We start from the raw sequence: 15,901 nt of genomic DNA on the forward strand, positions 1-15,901 counted from the left end.
TTCGGACACTCCTGAGGCAGGCCAAGACCGCAAAGCGGTTGTAGCGCCGGATAAGTAAGTAAGTAATGAAAGCGTAAATTTGCTAACTAATGAAGATTCCAACACCAGAATTGAGATATTAATTTGACGGTAAAGAATTCAAAAAAGAGATTTTTTTTTCTTCATTTCGATTGAATTGTCACACTGTCCTAATTATCTTTATTGAAGGAAGTTAACAATAAGGAAAAACAAAAAAATTAAAAAGACGTTTTTCCTTGTTCAATATTAAAATATGATCACGCAAATTCAAATAAAACGAATAAATACTCACTCATAATCGTTCGTTGCAGGACGTTGTGGACGAACTACAATGAGTTCATTTTTTAGAATAGTTGTTCGAATTGTCAGAAAATTACTTCCCCACGCTGAAACGGTCATCGTGCAAGCGTCAATGCAAATTGCTTCCCTAACTTTATTAACAACGTCACATTTGCTCCGTTAGGTTGTTGTCTACTGCTGACCGTTGACTTAAACCATGTGATATCGATTGATAGTACGTAACGCAGCATGTTTTGGTTGTTGACTTGCTTGTTTTTTTTTATTTGCCTGCAATTGTTTAACCCAACACTGTATTAGGGAACTGTGAAAGCTGAATAAATGAAGCTCGTTTAGGCATTGTTTCGTAATCATTTTATCAATATGGGTAGTCTGATGAAAGGGAAGGGAGGAATGGGGACGTTGCTTGGGAGAGCATTTTGGCCAGAAACTATGAACTCACAAAATATGTCGAACGCAAACCCCTACCACCCGCACGATGGACCGGTAGACCGGTCCAACGGGTATGGTTTCACCGACATCTAACTGGCTACAAGGGGTCGCTAATATCTCGTATGACATCCCCGCGTTGGGCGTGAAATGTTCCCATTTTCCCCGATCAAACCAAAGAAAGCAAACGAAACGCCCACGAATAATTCATTTACACTTTCGTTCACCAAAATTGATAGAAGAAAAAATAATAATAAAACAGATACTTTAATATGATTAAAAACATCAACATTCATCGCCTCCGTATGTACAATTCATGTGTGAGTGCTGTGAGTGAGTGTGTTTTGCCATCGCGTTTTCTCTCACAACACTTTGCACTTTGTTCCAAAATGGTCGTGAACAGCAAGTAGCAACTCAACTGCTTTTCATTCACGAACGCTTCACGATCGTTTGCGTAGTGTTTAGAGCCATTTTCCTTTTTATTGGTATTTGTAAATGTAACGGATACACACGAATAGCTGCAGCGTGTCAGTTGTCCCTTTCACATATCACAAGCACAAAACACGGGAGCCTTTCCTTATGCCCCTTTTCTCAACCCATGGCTTAACCATGGCCCGGTCTAAACTGTTTTATAAATAAACCCTTTTCTGAATGCATTAAGAAACATTTAAATAAAAACATAGTGACTCAAACAGAAAATCAAACCTATCGGTGAAACATCAATACAGAAATACATCAGCATCACACGCATACGCGAGAGGAGCTTGCGCTTCTCGTCGTTCTCCGTTTCTGAGCCGCTGATGTGCAGAAGTGTCTGCCAATTTTATAGCGATGATTCGTTCGGTTTCGCTGGATCGGTTTGCCGCCTCCGCAGCGTTGTTTGGTCCGCATCGACATTGGCGATCGCTTCGGTCACCCCTCGTCTACTACTGCTACTGTTGCTGCTGGAATCTTGACTACTGTCAGCTGGTGGTTGACTAGCGGCTTCGCTGGTCGTCGCCCGTTCCATGATGGTAACGACTGGCACTTCAATGGCAGTCCCGGGAGTTACGTCCAACGGATGCTGCTGTTGCTGCTGCTGCTTCTTGATCATGCGATGAGCATCGCTGGCGTCCTGCGCCAGTGACATGCTGTCGATCGGGGTCTTTTGCTGTCGATCGTCGATCGAAGCGGTTCGGTAAGACGCCGACACGTCCGGGCTGAAGCTGCCCCCAACAATGGACGAACCATCCCGCTGACTGTGGGACTGTGATTCCGTCGGCTGTTGGTGTTGTTGCTGCTGCTGCTGCTGATGCTGGTGCTGCTGCTGCTGGGTGGTAAGTACCGCCTCGGGGAAAATGAAATTGTTTTCCTCATAGTTGCGCTGATAGTTACTGCGCCGATCGATGGGCGGCTCCCGGTCTCGGTCCGTACCGTCATCATTCAACGGAACGTCCTGCAGCGTGGGGTTGCGATTGTGCCCCAGCCCGACGGCCGCCCGTACGATGCGATGCGGCCCGAACATGTTGTTATTGTTGTTGTACAGATTAACGGCGGCGTTTCCTCCCAGCATCGCCATGCCCACGTTCAGGTTCGAGCGCAGATACTGGATCGAGTTGCGGGCAATGTCGCGCAGCGACGCATTCAGCCCATTAATGTGGTTCACGTTCAACGTGTGCAGGCTGTAGCGGGGCAAGCGGTTCAGGATGTCGCCGATGTTGTTGTTGTTATCGTTCTGACCTCTCCATAAGCGGAGCAAGTTCGTCCACTGGACGTTGTAGTTTTGGGCAACGGCTGCCGCCAATCCCTGGGGACGCTGGGCCGGGCGGCGATTAGGCCCTTGCTGCTGCTGTTGCTGCTGGCCCGTGTTTGCACGTGGAGCACGCTGCTGTTGGAAAGCGCCCTGCTGTGCTTGGGCCTGATCGTTACGCGATTGAATGAGGATCTGCTGCAGCTGCGCCTGCTGTATGATGACAGGGAGTTCATAATGATGGAAGAAGTAAATCATCGAATGCTGAAAGGAAAGGAAATTTCAAATATTTAGATAAACCAACGCATATTGCTAATAGTTTGGGTTTCGGCACAAATGGTTCGTACGGAACGAATGAATAATAGAATATATAAAATCATAGGATGAAAAAAAAATAACATATGTAAAGCTGTCAAACAAGCTATCAAGCCGAAATCCATAACGTGTAACACAGAACGACACCACTTTTTCAAAGAACTGCGGTCCCCTATATCACACACACAAAAACAACGCTCGAAAAAATGCCTTAGAAAGAATGAGGAACCTTTGTAGATGATTTAAACATTTACAGTAACTCAGAAGAGAGTATGTTTTGCAAACGTTAAGCAACGCCACATAAGATGAATATGATAGGTTAATGATAGGGGAAGGTAGGTAAAAACGGACACGTTAATTAAAATGTTAAAAATGTAGGGATACATACATGCCACGACCATGAAAATGTGCATACATTATCTCACACTAATTTTTCAGAAAATGTGTTGAACTTTAAAGTTTCTATCGATTATTATGTTTATTTTTCATGAAATAAAAATTAGGGTTTTTTTGGCAGTTTTGAAATGTTCGGGTAAGACCTGATAAGGGAAAGATGGACACCATGAAGCGTAAGATGAACAGCTGTAAAAAACGTTAGAAATTGAAGAGGTTTATAATATTTTAACATATCCTATTGATTTTTACGTCACGAATACGTACATAAACCAATTCTAGGCCAATTGCAACGACCATTCATTCAGCCGTGAATTTTAGAATTGTAAGCTCCGCTTCTAATATATCGTAGAATGGAGAATCCCAAACATTATTGAAATATCGCGCACTAACAGCTCACCTTGCTCCAGCTTACAGAGCAACTGTCTCAAACCTCCCTTTAGAAAATTACTCCGCAGAAAGTCCACTACAGTTCACAGCAGTTTTTAGCTACAGCCATTTTATCCACCATGTAAAAAATCTACTTTTAGATATTTTAAATCCCATAGAATCTCTCATCTATTCCTGAATGTTGTCGTATCAATGCCTCTTCTTTTTGTTGCATAAAAAGTGTAAATCGTGACAAGATATTGAATTTCGTAAAGTGCATCATCAGCGTCGAGGTGCATAACGCAATGGCTGCTATTTTGGCTGGTGTGCCGTTTCTCGCATATTTCCATGCTTTCTCTAGTTTTAAGGTATTTAAGGTATTTCATGAAATATATTCACCACCAATTGATAAAAGAAGTAAAATAAAACAATAAATTCGGTGTCCATCTTTCACTACGACAGAGTGTTCATCTTTTCCGCTTTGGTGTCAGGATGTTTAAAACACCAGAAAACAAGATTTTGTGTTGCTTTAACTATCGTTCTTTCGCCAGTTTTTTGCTTTATAATTACGATAACTCATGCATTCATGTCATAAAACTTCCAAAAATGTAAACAATAAAAGTTGTAGACCTTAAGATCCGCTGTAGTTATTTTAGATCCATAAGGGTGCACACGATTAAAAATTTGTTTTTTTTTTTCGTGATTTAAACCAATTTTGCATATATTATGCCGAAAATATTCTCAAATGTGTTGTTTTACTTTAAGGTTGGATGCTCCATTGTTGAATTTTTCTAAAATTCCCTTTTTCATGCATTTATGAGAAGTGTCTATCTTACCCGCAGTGTCCGTCTTTACCTACCTTCCCCTACATAGAACTAGCATTACTCTAACAAGCATTAAGCACTACTCTATTTGTTTAGAGTATCTTGTAAATAAGATTTTTGGCCAGAAGCTATGAAAAATCTTTATTATTTATTGTTATTCTTATTAGTATCATTATTATGACTTGGTATTCTTGTAAACTTTAAACACCAATAACTTTCGAGAGGCAATGAAAAAAATAACACAACAACAAATCTCGACTAGAGAAATAAACTAGAAAATAGAATTTTAAAATCTTGTACAACAACTTTGTTTCTTGCAGTGCTCAAACTGACAAATATTGTCTCTAGTAATTTACCATCATTTACCCTGTTGATTTCAATTACCGATGAAAAGTATCTTTACGATGAAGTGGGAAGCAAAAACAAGGCATAACTATTATCTCTTCCCATTTCTTTCCGCATTTCTTCCTTCCCAATCGGTCAATTATGCGAACAATATTTAATCCGCTCTAACGCAGTTAGCTTATTAGCACTAGCAGCCAGGACAACAGCAGCACCAAGCATGCAACCTGCGTTGTGATGTATTGTTTTATAATTGGATCCGTACTCATCCATAATGTATAAATAGCATTAGCGGCCAGCAGCACAGCTAAGTCCGACCCGACGATGCAACGCCACTACCTGTACGTTTTTTCTCCTTTTTTTTCATTTTGTGCTGATAAACAACAACAAAAAATGCATTCCAAGCGGGTGGCACCTTCGTGTGGTTCCCGCGGGCTGAAAGGGGAATTACCTGATCTTTAAGCAACCGTCGCGCGATCGAAACTTTGAACACGAAGCAAACACTCTCGGGACGGCACTCTTGAGGAGGTTTTAATGTGAAGCACAAAAGCAAGCAAAAAACAAACAATCGAAGGATACTTCCCTCACACTCCACTTCTCCACCGTTCTCCGGCTGGGCCAAAAGGTGGATCGAAATTGTGCCCCAGCCTGGCGGACAACGGGATGAAGCACGAAACACTTCTGGGAGTGTTGCTACCTATCGACGAGCGAAACTTCAACTTTTATTATTCGTTTACTGTATGATTAATGATGGAACTTTCCCCATTCTTTTCAATCCATTGCTTTCCTTTCCTCATTACCGAACCAGCGTGTCACACACACACACACCTTCGTTTTACCACCACCAAGCCCGAGGATCCGTTTATTGCTGCTGGGTGTAAAAATGAACTTCAGGTTCATATCTCCGTGCTCACCGAGCGACTTGCTGTGCGTTTCTCTTCCACTTTTCATCCACACTGAAAGCAGGAAGTGGAAGTTTGCGGCAGTGCGTGCCATTGTATCGTGGTACCACTTCCAATCATTCCCCCATTCCCTCCCTATCTCCTTTACCGAGCTCGCCATTATTAGCTCGGTTCCGTAAGCAAAGTTTTTCCCGAAGAGCACGTCATGCAACATATCCCACACCTTAGAGCGGCGTATTTCGGGATCCAAAAAGGTTGAACAATTAATTGGATTGAAGAAATAAATTCTAGTTGAAAATTTGCGACACTTTACGGCATAAGTCGGTATCGATTTTGACCGTGCTAAATACTTTGTTTTCAGTTTTACTACATACAATTCAGAAAACGCCAATACAATATTACTTCACGTAGATTTTCGATAAAGTGTAAAGTGAGCTTTAATTATCTTTTTACATTCAGGAACGAATTAATTCAAAATATAAAGTAAGACAACCAGTTATTGAATAAGAAAGCTTTATTGGAAACAAAAGTAAACTTGCACCAGCTGCATGAGTACAATGGGGAAAGTCAAAACTTCCCACTCTAAATATTTAATCGTAGCATTGGACAACCGTACGAATGGGGAGAATTATGTAGGACGTAACATTAATTAGGAAAACCTTCCCACTTTGGTCTTCGATTGAATTGCTGTCAAAGCGGAACGTATTCATCGCGCATCGCCCGTTTAAGTGAATGTGTGACTGTGTTGCAGCCCCGAAAACTTTCACTAATTGGTAATGAAGTGTGCGACTGAACGGTCCAGTAGTTACCGCTAAACGAACTAGTAGTAACTTTGAAGATCTTTTAGCGGTCAGTTACGTTCGAAGGATAAGTTTTTCTTCTTTCCATACGGGAACATTAATAATGGATTAATCAATGTTAAAGACAACGCCTCAGTACGAGTGACTGTATAAAAATAATACAACACCACAGGCAGGCATATAACGTTCGAGACTATTAATGCACACAAACTGCCACTTTTTATGGAGCTTAGTATAAACAAATGTAAAGCGTCAGCTTTGAACAATCATCGAGTAATACAAGTATATTCTTATTTCCTTATTTGACTACACGTGGTTCAAACGTTTCAGTAAAATGTAGATAATGTACATATTTGACAAACCAATCGGCTTCTAGACCGAACTGTATAAGGAAGCAATGTTATCTAACAGTTTCACAACCGCCCGTGTATTAAAACTGGTAACAGCTGTGTTCGACATTGTTTTTCGTCGATTTGCAATCGTTCAGATGGTTCTAAATTGCTGCTTTTGTTGAAAAATTGCACGTGCTCGAAGGTACCAATCTCGTCAGAAAATTTTACCCAGAATTACAGACGAATGATTGTCTGTCACTGGTGATGACAATTTCTACCGTTCCATATGCTACAACCCCTCTGGGGATAGTGGCTTGCACGTGTTATAATAATAATTTTCACGTGAATTATTTTGCCACATTATTTTGCCTGATTTGTTTGTTGATCAGGGCTACGTTTGCAACATTTTAGCGGCACGATGAGTCTGAAAGTATCAGAAAAAGCTTTCGGTTTTTTGTTGGCTTTACACATTTTGATACTAAATTGTCACTATTTTCAGACGCATATTTGACACGGTAATTATTTTCAATCGAAATCATTACAAGTGAATTCTAACTATAATTTACTTTTCTAAAAAAAGTGAACAAAGGATGTGGGAGTGGGATGTGGTGGTGTACTGATGTGATACACATTATCGGCGTGTTTTGGAAAACTATTTCTGGGAGTTTTTTTTTATAAAGAAAAACTATAAATTGCAGCAAATCTCAAAGTCTAGAAGAAGTTTGTGATGCGGGCTGGCTAAATTCAAATTGTGGAGTCTTATGTTTAACAAATTTCTGAGGTAAATAAATAAATCAACAACATCCACTTATCATCTACTATTACTTTGAGGAATCTTCGCTAAGCTTGCTGTAAGATATAGAATAATTAGGCATAATCGCCGTAATTGTTTCCAAAAATATTATAATTGCTCAACGCCTCAAGAATGCATCCGTGTCATTACGAAACGGAAATGATCAGACTGTTACTCAGGTACAGAAAACAGAAACGATGGCAAAACATAAATGTGATTGCACTTTCTGTCCCATCTGACTTGGACAGCTTGATCCGTACGTTTAAAACTATTTGTAGGCAGAAACGAAATTTAACATGTTATTAACATAACTAGATAGATAGAAAATAGAACAGCATAAAACATGGTCTCAATAGCCAACCGAACGAACTGATCTGAATAGTAAATTTGTGACAATGTCAATCCAGATTTTGCCATATACCAAGGATATAATTAATTTCAATTTGGAGCACTCCAATGTAACAGAAATCTTGCAAAGATCAAGAATAAAAGCAAGGACCAGTGCTGCAACAACCAAACAAAGATCTACGTTATCGTTACATATAGCGATTTTAAATTGATGGCGTCTTGTATTGTGTAACATCGATGCTACAACATTAATAAGTAAGTAAGTCAGCAGTTGATTCAATATACAGAATAATAGTTTACCTGAATGAACAGCCAAGAAGTAAGCAACGCCAGGCTGCTATATTGTCCATTGAACCGATAGTGATACGCGTAGAAAGAGAAGTGATACAAATAGAAGAATCTGAAAAAAACACATGATTATCAATTGTTAGTGGCATATAAATTGATTGATTAATTAATTAAATTATGAAATTTTACATAATACATCGCCTACCACAACTATATGGACAATCGTTTTTCGCGATTTACGGAAAATCCGTAGGAGATAGATAAAAACAATGAATGTATGAGTTGTGCAGAATACTACAATAGAACGTCGATTATCCGGGGGCGGATTAACCGGCGGGCGGTTTAACCGTGCGCATAAATGTGACAGCTGTTCAAGCGTACAGCGAACATTTGCAGCAATAGCCAAGTAGGCAACCAGTTTTTTGTACAGCTCTGTTGCGTTAGCAACGTCCGGTGATATTTTTTTTCCCGAAATGATTCACTCGCGACGTTAGTTAGGTTCTCTTAACTTCACTTTATTGAATTCTATTAACGCAGTACGTAACGGTGGTACTGTAAATTTACTTATAACAAAGTGGTTAAAAAAATTCCACTGCTTCTGGTTCCGCGGTGATGACGAGAAAAAGAAAGTGCTTTCCCAAATTTCCCTTTTATGGCTTTTCCACCATTGCAAATTCGCGGGCTTGCGATCCTCATCGTTAGTCGAGCAGTCCCACAGTCGAGCAGTAACGTGGGTCAAATGTCACTGCTTGACACTTGCGCTGACATTCGATGTTTTCCTGTGTTAAACAATAACATTCTCCCGCCCAGTCAATTGCCCGGAAGCTCTTGACTCTTCAGTTCGTTATTGTTGTTGTGTCGTGACCATGTGTTTTCGCTTACCATTTCGTGGGTTATTCTTAGTGCTGTTGACTGTTGGTCTCCGGTGGGTAAGTATTATTTTCCTGTTGTACATCCAACACGGCTATCTTCGTGGCCGGCCGTTCGTAGATTCCGGTGCTTGTAGCTACGGTTGCGCGCCGGACTTGCCCGTCCTTCGACTGGATGACCGCCACTACCCGTCCCTTGGGCCAAGTGTTTCGGGGAAGGTTTGGATCCACGATCACTACAATGTCGCCCTCCTTAATCGGACGAACCTGATGATGCCACTTAACTCTGCGCGTTAAGGTCGGTAAGTAGTATGCTACCCACTTCTTCCAGAAGAGATTGGCCATAACCTCTGATACCTTCCATGTGGTTTTTAGGGTAGCGATGTCGTCACTGAATACTGTTTTCGGTGCCTCTCCGTTAGCTGTCCCTAGCAGAAAGTGGTTCGGGGTTAAAGGAAGCTCGGATTCGCTGTCAAGTGGTACCTGTGTAAGAGGGCGAGAATTAAGCATCGCTTCGATCTCCGTTAATGCCGTCGTTAACACTTCGTCGGTTGGTAGCCGAGACATCCGTATTTCGCTCATCGCCTTCTTGACGGATCGCACTAGTCGTTCCCAGCAGCCTCCAAAGTGTGGTCCACCAGGTGGGATAAATTTCCACGCGAGACGCGGTGTTGTAAACTCCTCCGCTAAACGCTGTTTGTCTATCGCTTCCCAGGCCTCAGCAAGCTCTCGCGATGCACCGACGAAGTTCGTACCGTTGTCGCTGATGAATTCCAAAGGTTGCCCACGCCTAGCGATGAAACGACGTATAGCTAAGATGCATGATGATGTGGTCAGGGAGTGCGCAGCCTCTAGATGGATGCCCCTGGTGGTGAGGCAGGTGAAGAGAACGCCCCAACGTTTTTCGACTCGTCGACCAACTGCTACGGTTACCGGGCCAAAATAGTCGACGCCCGTGAATGAGAACGGCTTCTGATAAGCAGCAAGACGCTCGGAGGGAAGGTTCCCCATCTCTGGAGGCTCTGGCTTGGCATCACGGTTTTTGCAGTGCTGACATGTCCTACGGATACGATTGAATTCGGCTTGCAGTCTCGGTATGTATAGCTTGCTTCGTATCGCATTTATTGCCGCGTGATGGTTTATATGCTGGAACCTACGATGAAAATCTGCTAAAATTAGTGCTGTCACCTGGTGTTGTCGTGGCAGGATCACGGGCCGCTTGGTAGATTCGCTAACCCAAGGACAATTGGTCAGGCGTCCGCGCATTCTCAGTACTCCGTTGTCATCGACCTCGGGGGACAGCTTTGCAAGTATGCTCGTCTTCGGCAAAACGGATTTCCATGTGCAACGTTGTTCGCTTGCGTCACGTGCGTCGGTTAATCGTCGTATCTCCTGTGAAAAGGCATCCCTCTGTGCCAAGCGAAGAATGGCATATTCTGCTTTTTCAAGCTCGCCTTGTGTTAGCGGTCCTGTTGTTCTAGCCGTTCTCTTAGAAACGATAAAGGAGACAAATCGTAAGACGTACACTACTGACCTTAACAAGCGATTCCAGGATGAAAAACGCTCGAGCTGAATCCATGGCTTCGTGTTTGTGTTATGATGCATCATGTGTAGCCGTAACTCTTCCTTCGTGTCGGTGGGATATTGTTCGGGAACTGGCCACTCACACTCGGGCTTCCACAAGAAGTCCGGTCCGCGGAACCAGCGACTATCGGGATCTGCAGTTGGTACCTTCTGCCACTTCGTTCCATCATCAGCTACGTTTAACTTTGTTGATAGCCAGCGCCACTCATGCACAGAAGTCGTCTCCAGGAGTTCGCCTACTCGGAAAGCAACGAACTGACTAAATCGGCGATGATCAGACCGCATCCAGCATATCACGTCACGTGAATCGGTCCAGTAGAAAATGCGTTCGATGGCTATTCGGTGTTGGGCGATAATCGCTGCAGCAAAGCGGGCTCCGATGACTGCGGCCTGTAGTTCTAGGCGCGGGATGGATACAAACTTAATCGGAGCTACGCGAGTTTTGGTACCCACCAGAGAGCATTCGATAATACCCCCATCGTTGAAACGGAAAAACGCCACTGCAGCCATCCCGTTCTCGCTGGCATCGCAGAATACATGAAGCTGTATTTTTGCATTTACCGAAGTGAACTGACGATAACACCTAGGAACACGTACTTGTGAAATAGTCGGCAATACCGCAACCCAAACGCTCCATTTTTCGGCTAGTCGACCGGACAACACATCATCCCATCCAAGGCCAGCACGCCAAATTTCCTGCATAAGAATTTTTACGTACATGAGAAAATTCGCGATGATTCCCATTGGATCGTAAATCGCCATCACTGTTCGCAGAACGTCGCGTTTTGTTGGCATCCGTCCTCCAGATAGCAGCTGTATATCGTGTTTGGGGGATAGTTTGAAAGTAAATGTGTCGGTTAACGTATCCCACCACATACCCAAAACCTTTTCGGTGCGATCATCGGAGCACATGTTTATCTTGTCTTCGGGTGATGCCTCGCGTTGTAGGTGAGATGTCACACGATGTGAGTTAGACAGCCAGTTTCGGATTTCGAAACCACCTTCAGCATGGATATGCCGGACTTGTTCAGCTAACGTGATGATTTCTTCGTCAGTTTCAGCGCTGGCCAAAAGATCGTCTACATAATGTTCTTCCTTTATGCATTTTACAGCCCGTGAATATTTGTCAGCAAAACGGTCTGCGTTCAAATTTTTAATGAACTGTGCGGTACTCGGCGAACACGCAGCACCGAAAGTCATAACAGCAACTGCATAGACATCCGGTTCGCTACCTGTAAAGTCGTTCTCGTTCCATAAAATCATCTGGGATCGTTGATCATCTGGTTTCATACGGACTTGGAAAAACATTTCCTTAATATCCCCAACTATGGCCACACGATGCTCACGGAATTTATATAATACGGATAGAAGCCCTGCCAACAGATCTGGTCCATTTAGTAAATATGTGTTGAGGCTAACACCCTGAACCTTCGCCGCTGCGTCGAAAACTACTCGAACCTTGCCTGGTTTGTTCGCATTGAAAACCGGAAATATGGGCAGAAACCAATCTCGGGAACCTTTCATCGACAGTTCTTCAGGCGATAATCGTCGTATATAACCCTGCCTTTCATAGTCCCTCATTTTCTCAATGACTGCCTTAGCTAATACAGAATCTTTCGACATTCTTTTTTGCAGGCATTTGTATCTTCTCATAGCCATGTCACGAGAGCATGGCAACTTAACATCGTCGAAACGCCACAGCAATCCGGATTCATAATGCTTTCCGTTGAATTTCGATTCCGCGTTGAGAATCCCCAACGCTCGCTCATCATCCTTTGAACGAAGTGTTTCCAACGGTTTGACGATACCGAGCGATTCGAGCGTAAAAAAGTTTTTTACCGCTGCGTCCAGATTGGCCTCTGCATCTGCGCCGCAGTTGCATATGTGGATGGTATGTATTGCTTGTATGTTAACACTGTTGGAGTTCTTGTTACGTGGGCCATATACGATCCATCCCAATGACGTCTTTGCCGCAACGGGCTCATATTTCCCACCTTCCGCGTAACGAGTCGGTCGAACCAAATGATGGTTGTCGATACCAATGAGCAATCGAGGCCTAGCGTTTTCGTACGCATGAATTGGCAAACCCTGTAGATGCGCGTACTGTTTAGTCAGTTGTGTCACTGCCAGAGTCTGGGCTGGTAGAGAAAGGCTTTGCACCGTGTGCACCTTTGGAATAATATGTACACTGCTGTTTTGCCCGACTCCTGAAATCTCCAAAAGTGACACGCGAATTGAACCCGTTTCGTCGCGTTCCGAGTTACCTGTCCACTTCAGGCACAGAGGATGGGGCTGTCCTTCCAGACCGAGTTCCTCAATTAGGCTATGCTCGATGAAGGTACCGGTAGATCCACTGTCAAAAAAGGCAAAGGTCGTGATGGCCTTGTCTCGCCCGTAAACTATTACAGGGATGTATTTTAAAAATACATCACCGGTAACCTCAGAATGCGCGTTCAGTGATGCTGTGGCAACCGCGTACTCGTTTGGTTTTGAATGGCGCTCGGGATTGTGTAATAGTTCGTGGTGCAGGTACTCGCAACCATTTTTCCCGCAAGCCTTTTTCCCTTTGCAGCCGTAGGTGTGTATTTTCAGACACTTCCGACAAGCATTCAGTCTGCGTATAGTTGCCCATCGATCATTCACATTTAGTCTGTTGAACTGCTCACACTGCGAAAGGTCAACACAAGTGGCCTCACACAGTAGACAAATTTGACTTCCTTCACTAACCAACCCCGTAGCGTTATGTATGTTCATGTGATGCGTTCTACTCTTATGGTTGACTTTTCTCTCTGGCCTGAATTCTAGGGATGGCAAAGTTATCAGACTAGCTGCCTTAACTTGGGTTTCTATCCACTTGCCAAACTCCGAGAGTGTCGCGGAGCTCGATTGCATACGGTGTCGTGCCCAGTCTAGCCGAAGCGCATGAGGCAACTTTTCTACCAACTCGTGCATTAATGCCACGTTGCACTTATATTCTTCTAGCCCCGAAGCGGTTATAGTGGCACACATATTTCGGACCGCCATCCCAAAATCGATTACAGTTTCCAAGCGCTCGATTCGTGGTGCAGGCATTTGATGTATGCGGTGGATTAACGAATGCACAATTATCTCCGGGCGACCGTATAACATGCGCAGCGTCTCTATCACACTAGTAAGGTTAGAGGCATGAAGCAAACATGGTTGAACGGCTTCAAGAGCTTTGCCTTTAAGCGCCCGCTGCAGTCTTAAAGTGTTCTCTTCATCGGAGTACCCACAAGCAGCTGTCGAGGTTTCATATGTGGCGATAAAAATGGGCCACTCTTCGGGTTTGCCGGAAAAATACGGTAACTCCTTGCAGCTTGCCTTTCGAGCCAGAATTTGACTCTGGTTGACATTCATCAACGTGGTTCCGATGCTGTTACGGAACGGGTAAGTATCAACCGCCCCATCAGCAATATTTAAATATTCTCCACTTCTAGGCTGACGCTGCTGACTGACCACTGAATCATTTCCCTGTTGTGCGTTTCCTGGAGGCACAGTACGCGATGAAGAAGGTGACACATTCGGATGATGTGAACTATGCCCCTCACTATCCCCACGTCTCGACCAATCAACCATTTTGTTTGACTCACCTTCGTCGTCAATCATGCTGATGAAGCCATCGCCGATCCTCTTCGATTCAGCCAAGATCAGCTGCTCTTCAAACTCCAGCTCTCGTCTCTCAAGCTCCAGCTTTCGTCGAGTCAAATTTCGCATCCGAAGTTCCAAGGCGGCAACAGCTTCGCTCGACTCCGCAAGCTTGTCCGCCATCGTCCTCCCGGGTGTGCCGGTTTGCGATGGCGTCGGCTGATGAACGTTCGAAATGGCTGCCCCAGATGCGCCGACCGCCGTCCGCAGTACGGTTCCCGCAGAAGCGCCGCCCTGCGCTTGCGGTGGTAGTTCCATGTCCTCGATGGCCGCTCCAGATGCACCGTCCGCCACCCGCGGCACGGTTCCTGCAGAAACGCCTCCCTGCGATGGCGCTGGTTGTTGTACGTCCGCAGTGGTCGGTAGGTGCGCTAACCGTGGCACGGTTTCCGAGGATGAGCGATGTAAAGTCCCCAGGTCTGCCACAGTAGAGTTTGCAAGCGGTGTGTACCGCGATGCAGGGGCTTCGCGAACCTCCGAAGTCAACCGTTGCTGCGGTCCCCTCAGCAACAATCCTGCACCTAATGGTGCGTTCGGGGTCGATGACCTTGCGCGGTCAACGATCTCCAAAGACGAGTTAACCGTCCAATCTTGTCCAGTCGGCGCGAACGATCGGAAGTGAAGTGAATCCGCGGCCGGTGCAAGTGGCCTATGATCCAGTGCTCCCGTTTCAGGTTGCTGAGACTCGTTCGTTTGTGCTACCGCTGGAGGTGCTTTCAATTCGTGCTCGTGTTCCATAGTGAGAAATTGCGTATGTTGGTGTAATGTGTAACGTACACCTCAACTATTCTCTCGCCGTCCGACGTATCGTCTGTTGGTCGCGTTCCTAGGTGTTTCGCGGCCTCAACTGTCTTGCGACACGGTTCACTCACGCACTCGCGTAAACGCGTAAAATTTCCAAACGTGGAATTTTTTTAAAATGTTGCGTTAGCAACGTCCGGTGATATTTTTTTTCCCGAAATGATTCACTCGCGACGTTAGTTAGGTTCTCTTAACTTCACTTTATTGAATTCTATTAACGCAGTACGTAACGGTGGTACTGTAAATTTACTTATAACAAAGTGGTTAAAAAAATTCCACTGCTTCTGGTTCCGCGGTGATGACGAGAAAAAGAAAGTGCTTTCCCAAATTTCCCTTTTATGGCTTTTCCACCATTGCAAATTCGCGGGCTTGCGATCCTCATCGTTAGTCGAGCAGTCCCACAGTCGAGCAGTAACGTGGGTCAAATGTCACTGCTTGACACTTGCGCTGACATTCGATGTTTTCCTGTGTTAAACAATAACAAGCTCAGTAGTGTCTAGTGGTGTTTTCGAAATTCATTTTTGTTCATGAACAGTTGTCCATCCTATAGTTATTGATTAAAATAATATTCTACTAACAATTAATCAATTGATTTAAAGTAAATCTTCTATATATATAAAAATCTCGTGTCACGGTGTTTGTTGCGAGCAAACTCCGAAACGGCTGGATCATTTTCAACAAAACTTTGCACACACCTGTGGTATGAGAATAGGTTTTAAGACTTAAAAATCGTTCAGATGTTACACTAAACTTAATTTAATAATGATTTTCTAACTCCCATACAAAGAGCAGGATTGTTGTT

The 15,901-nt window shown here is 43.9% G+C and overlaps 1 protein-coding gene across 5 annotated transcripts in view; it reads right to left on the bottom strand.

Moving 5' to 3' along the window:
- Window positions 1–992: 992 nt before the first annotated feature.
- Window positions 993–15,901, bottom strand: part of LOC120948526 (uncharacterized) — a 74,722-nt gene continuing 59,813 nt past the window's right edge. For all 5 annotated transcript variants that reach the window (XM_040364957.2, XM_040364952.2, XM_049606999.1 and 2 more), the window contains exons 10-11: window positions 8,192–8,291; window positions 993–2,737 (exon numbers count right to left, since the gene is read on the bottom strand). In XM_040364957.2, coding sequence (XP_040220891.2) covers window positions 1,568–2,737; window positions 8,192–8,291 — 1,270 coding nt within the window. In that variant the 3' untranslated portion in view covers window positions 993–1,567. The remainder of the gene's footprint in view (window positions 2,738–8,191; window positions 8,292–15,901) is intronic.

This window comes from Anopheles coluzzii, chromosome 2 (assembly GCF_943734685.1).
Source record: "Anopheles coluzzii chromosome 2, AcolN3, whole genome shotgun sequence".
NCBI classification, from domain to species: Eukaryota; Metazoa; Arthropoda; class Insecta; order Diptera; family Culicidae; genus Anopheles; species Anopheles coluzzii.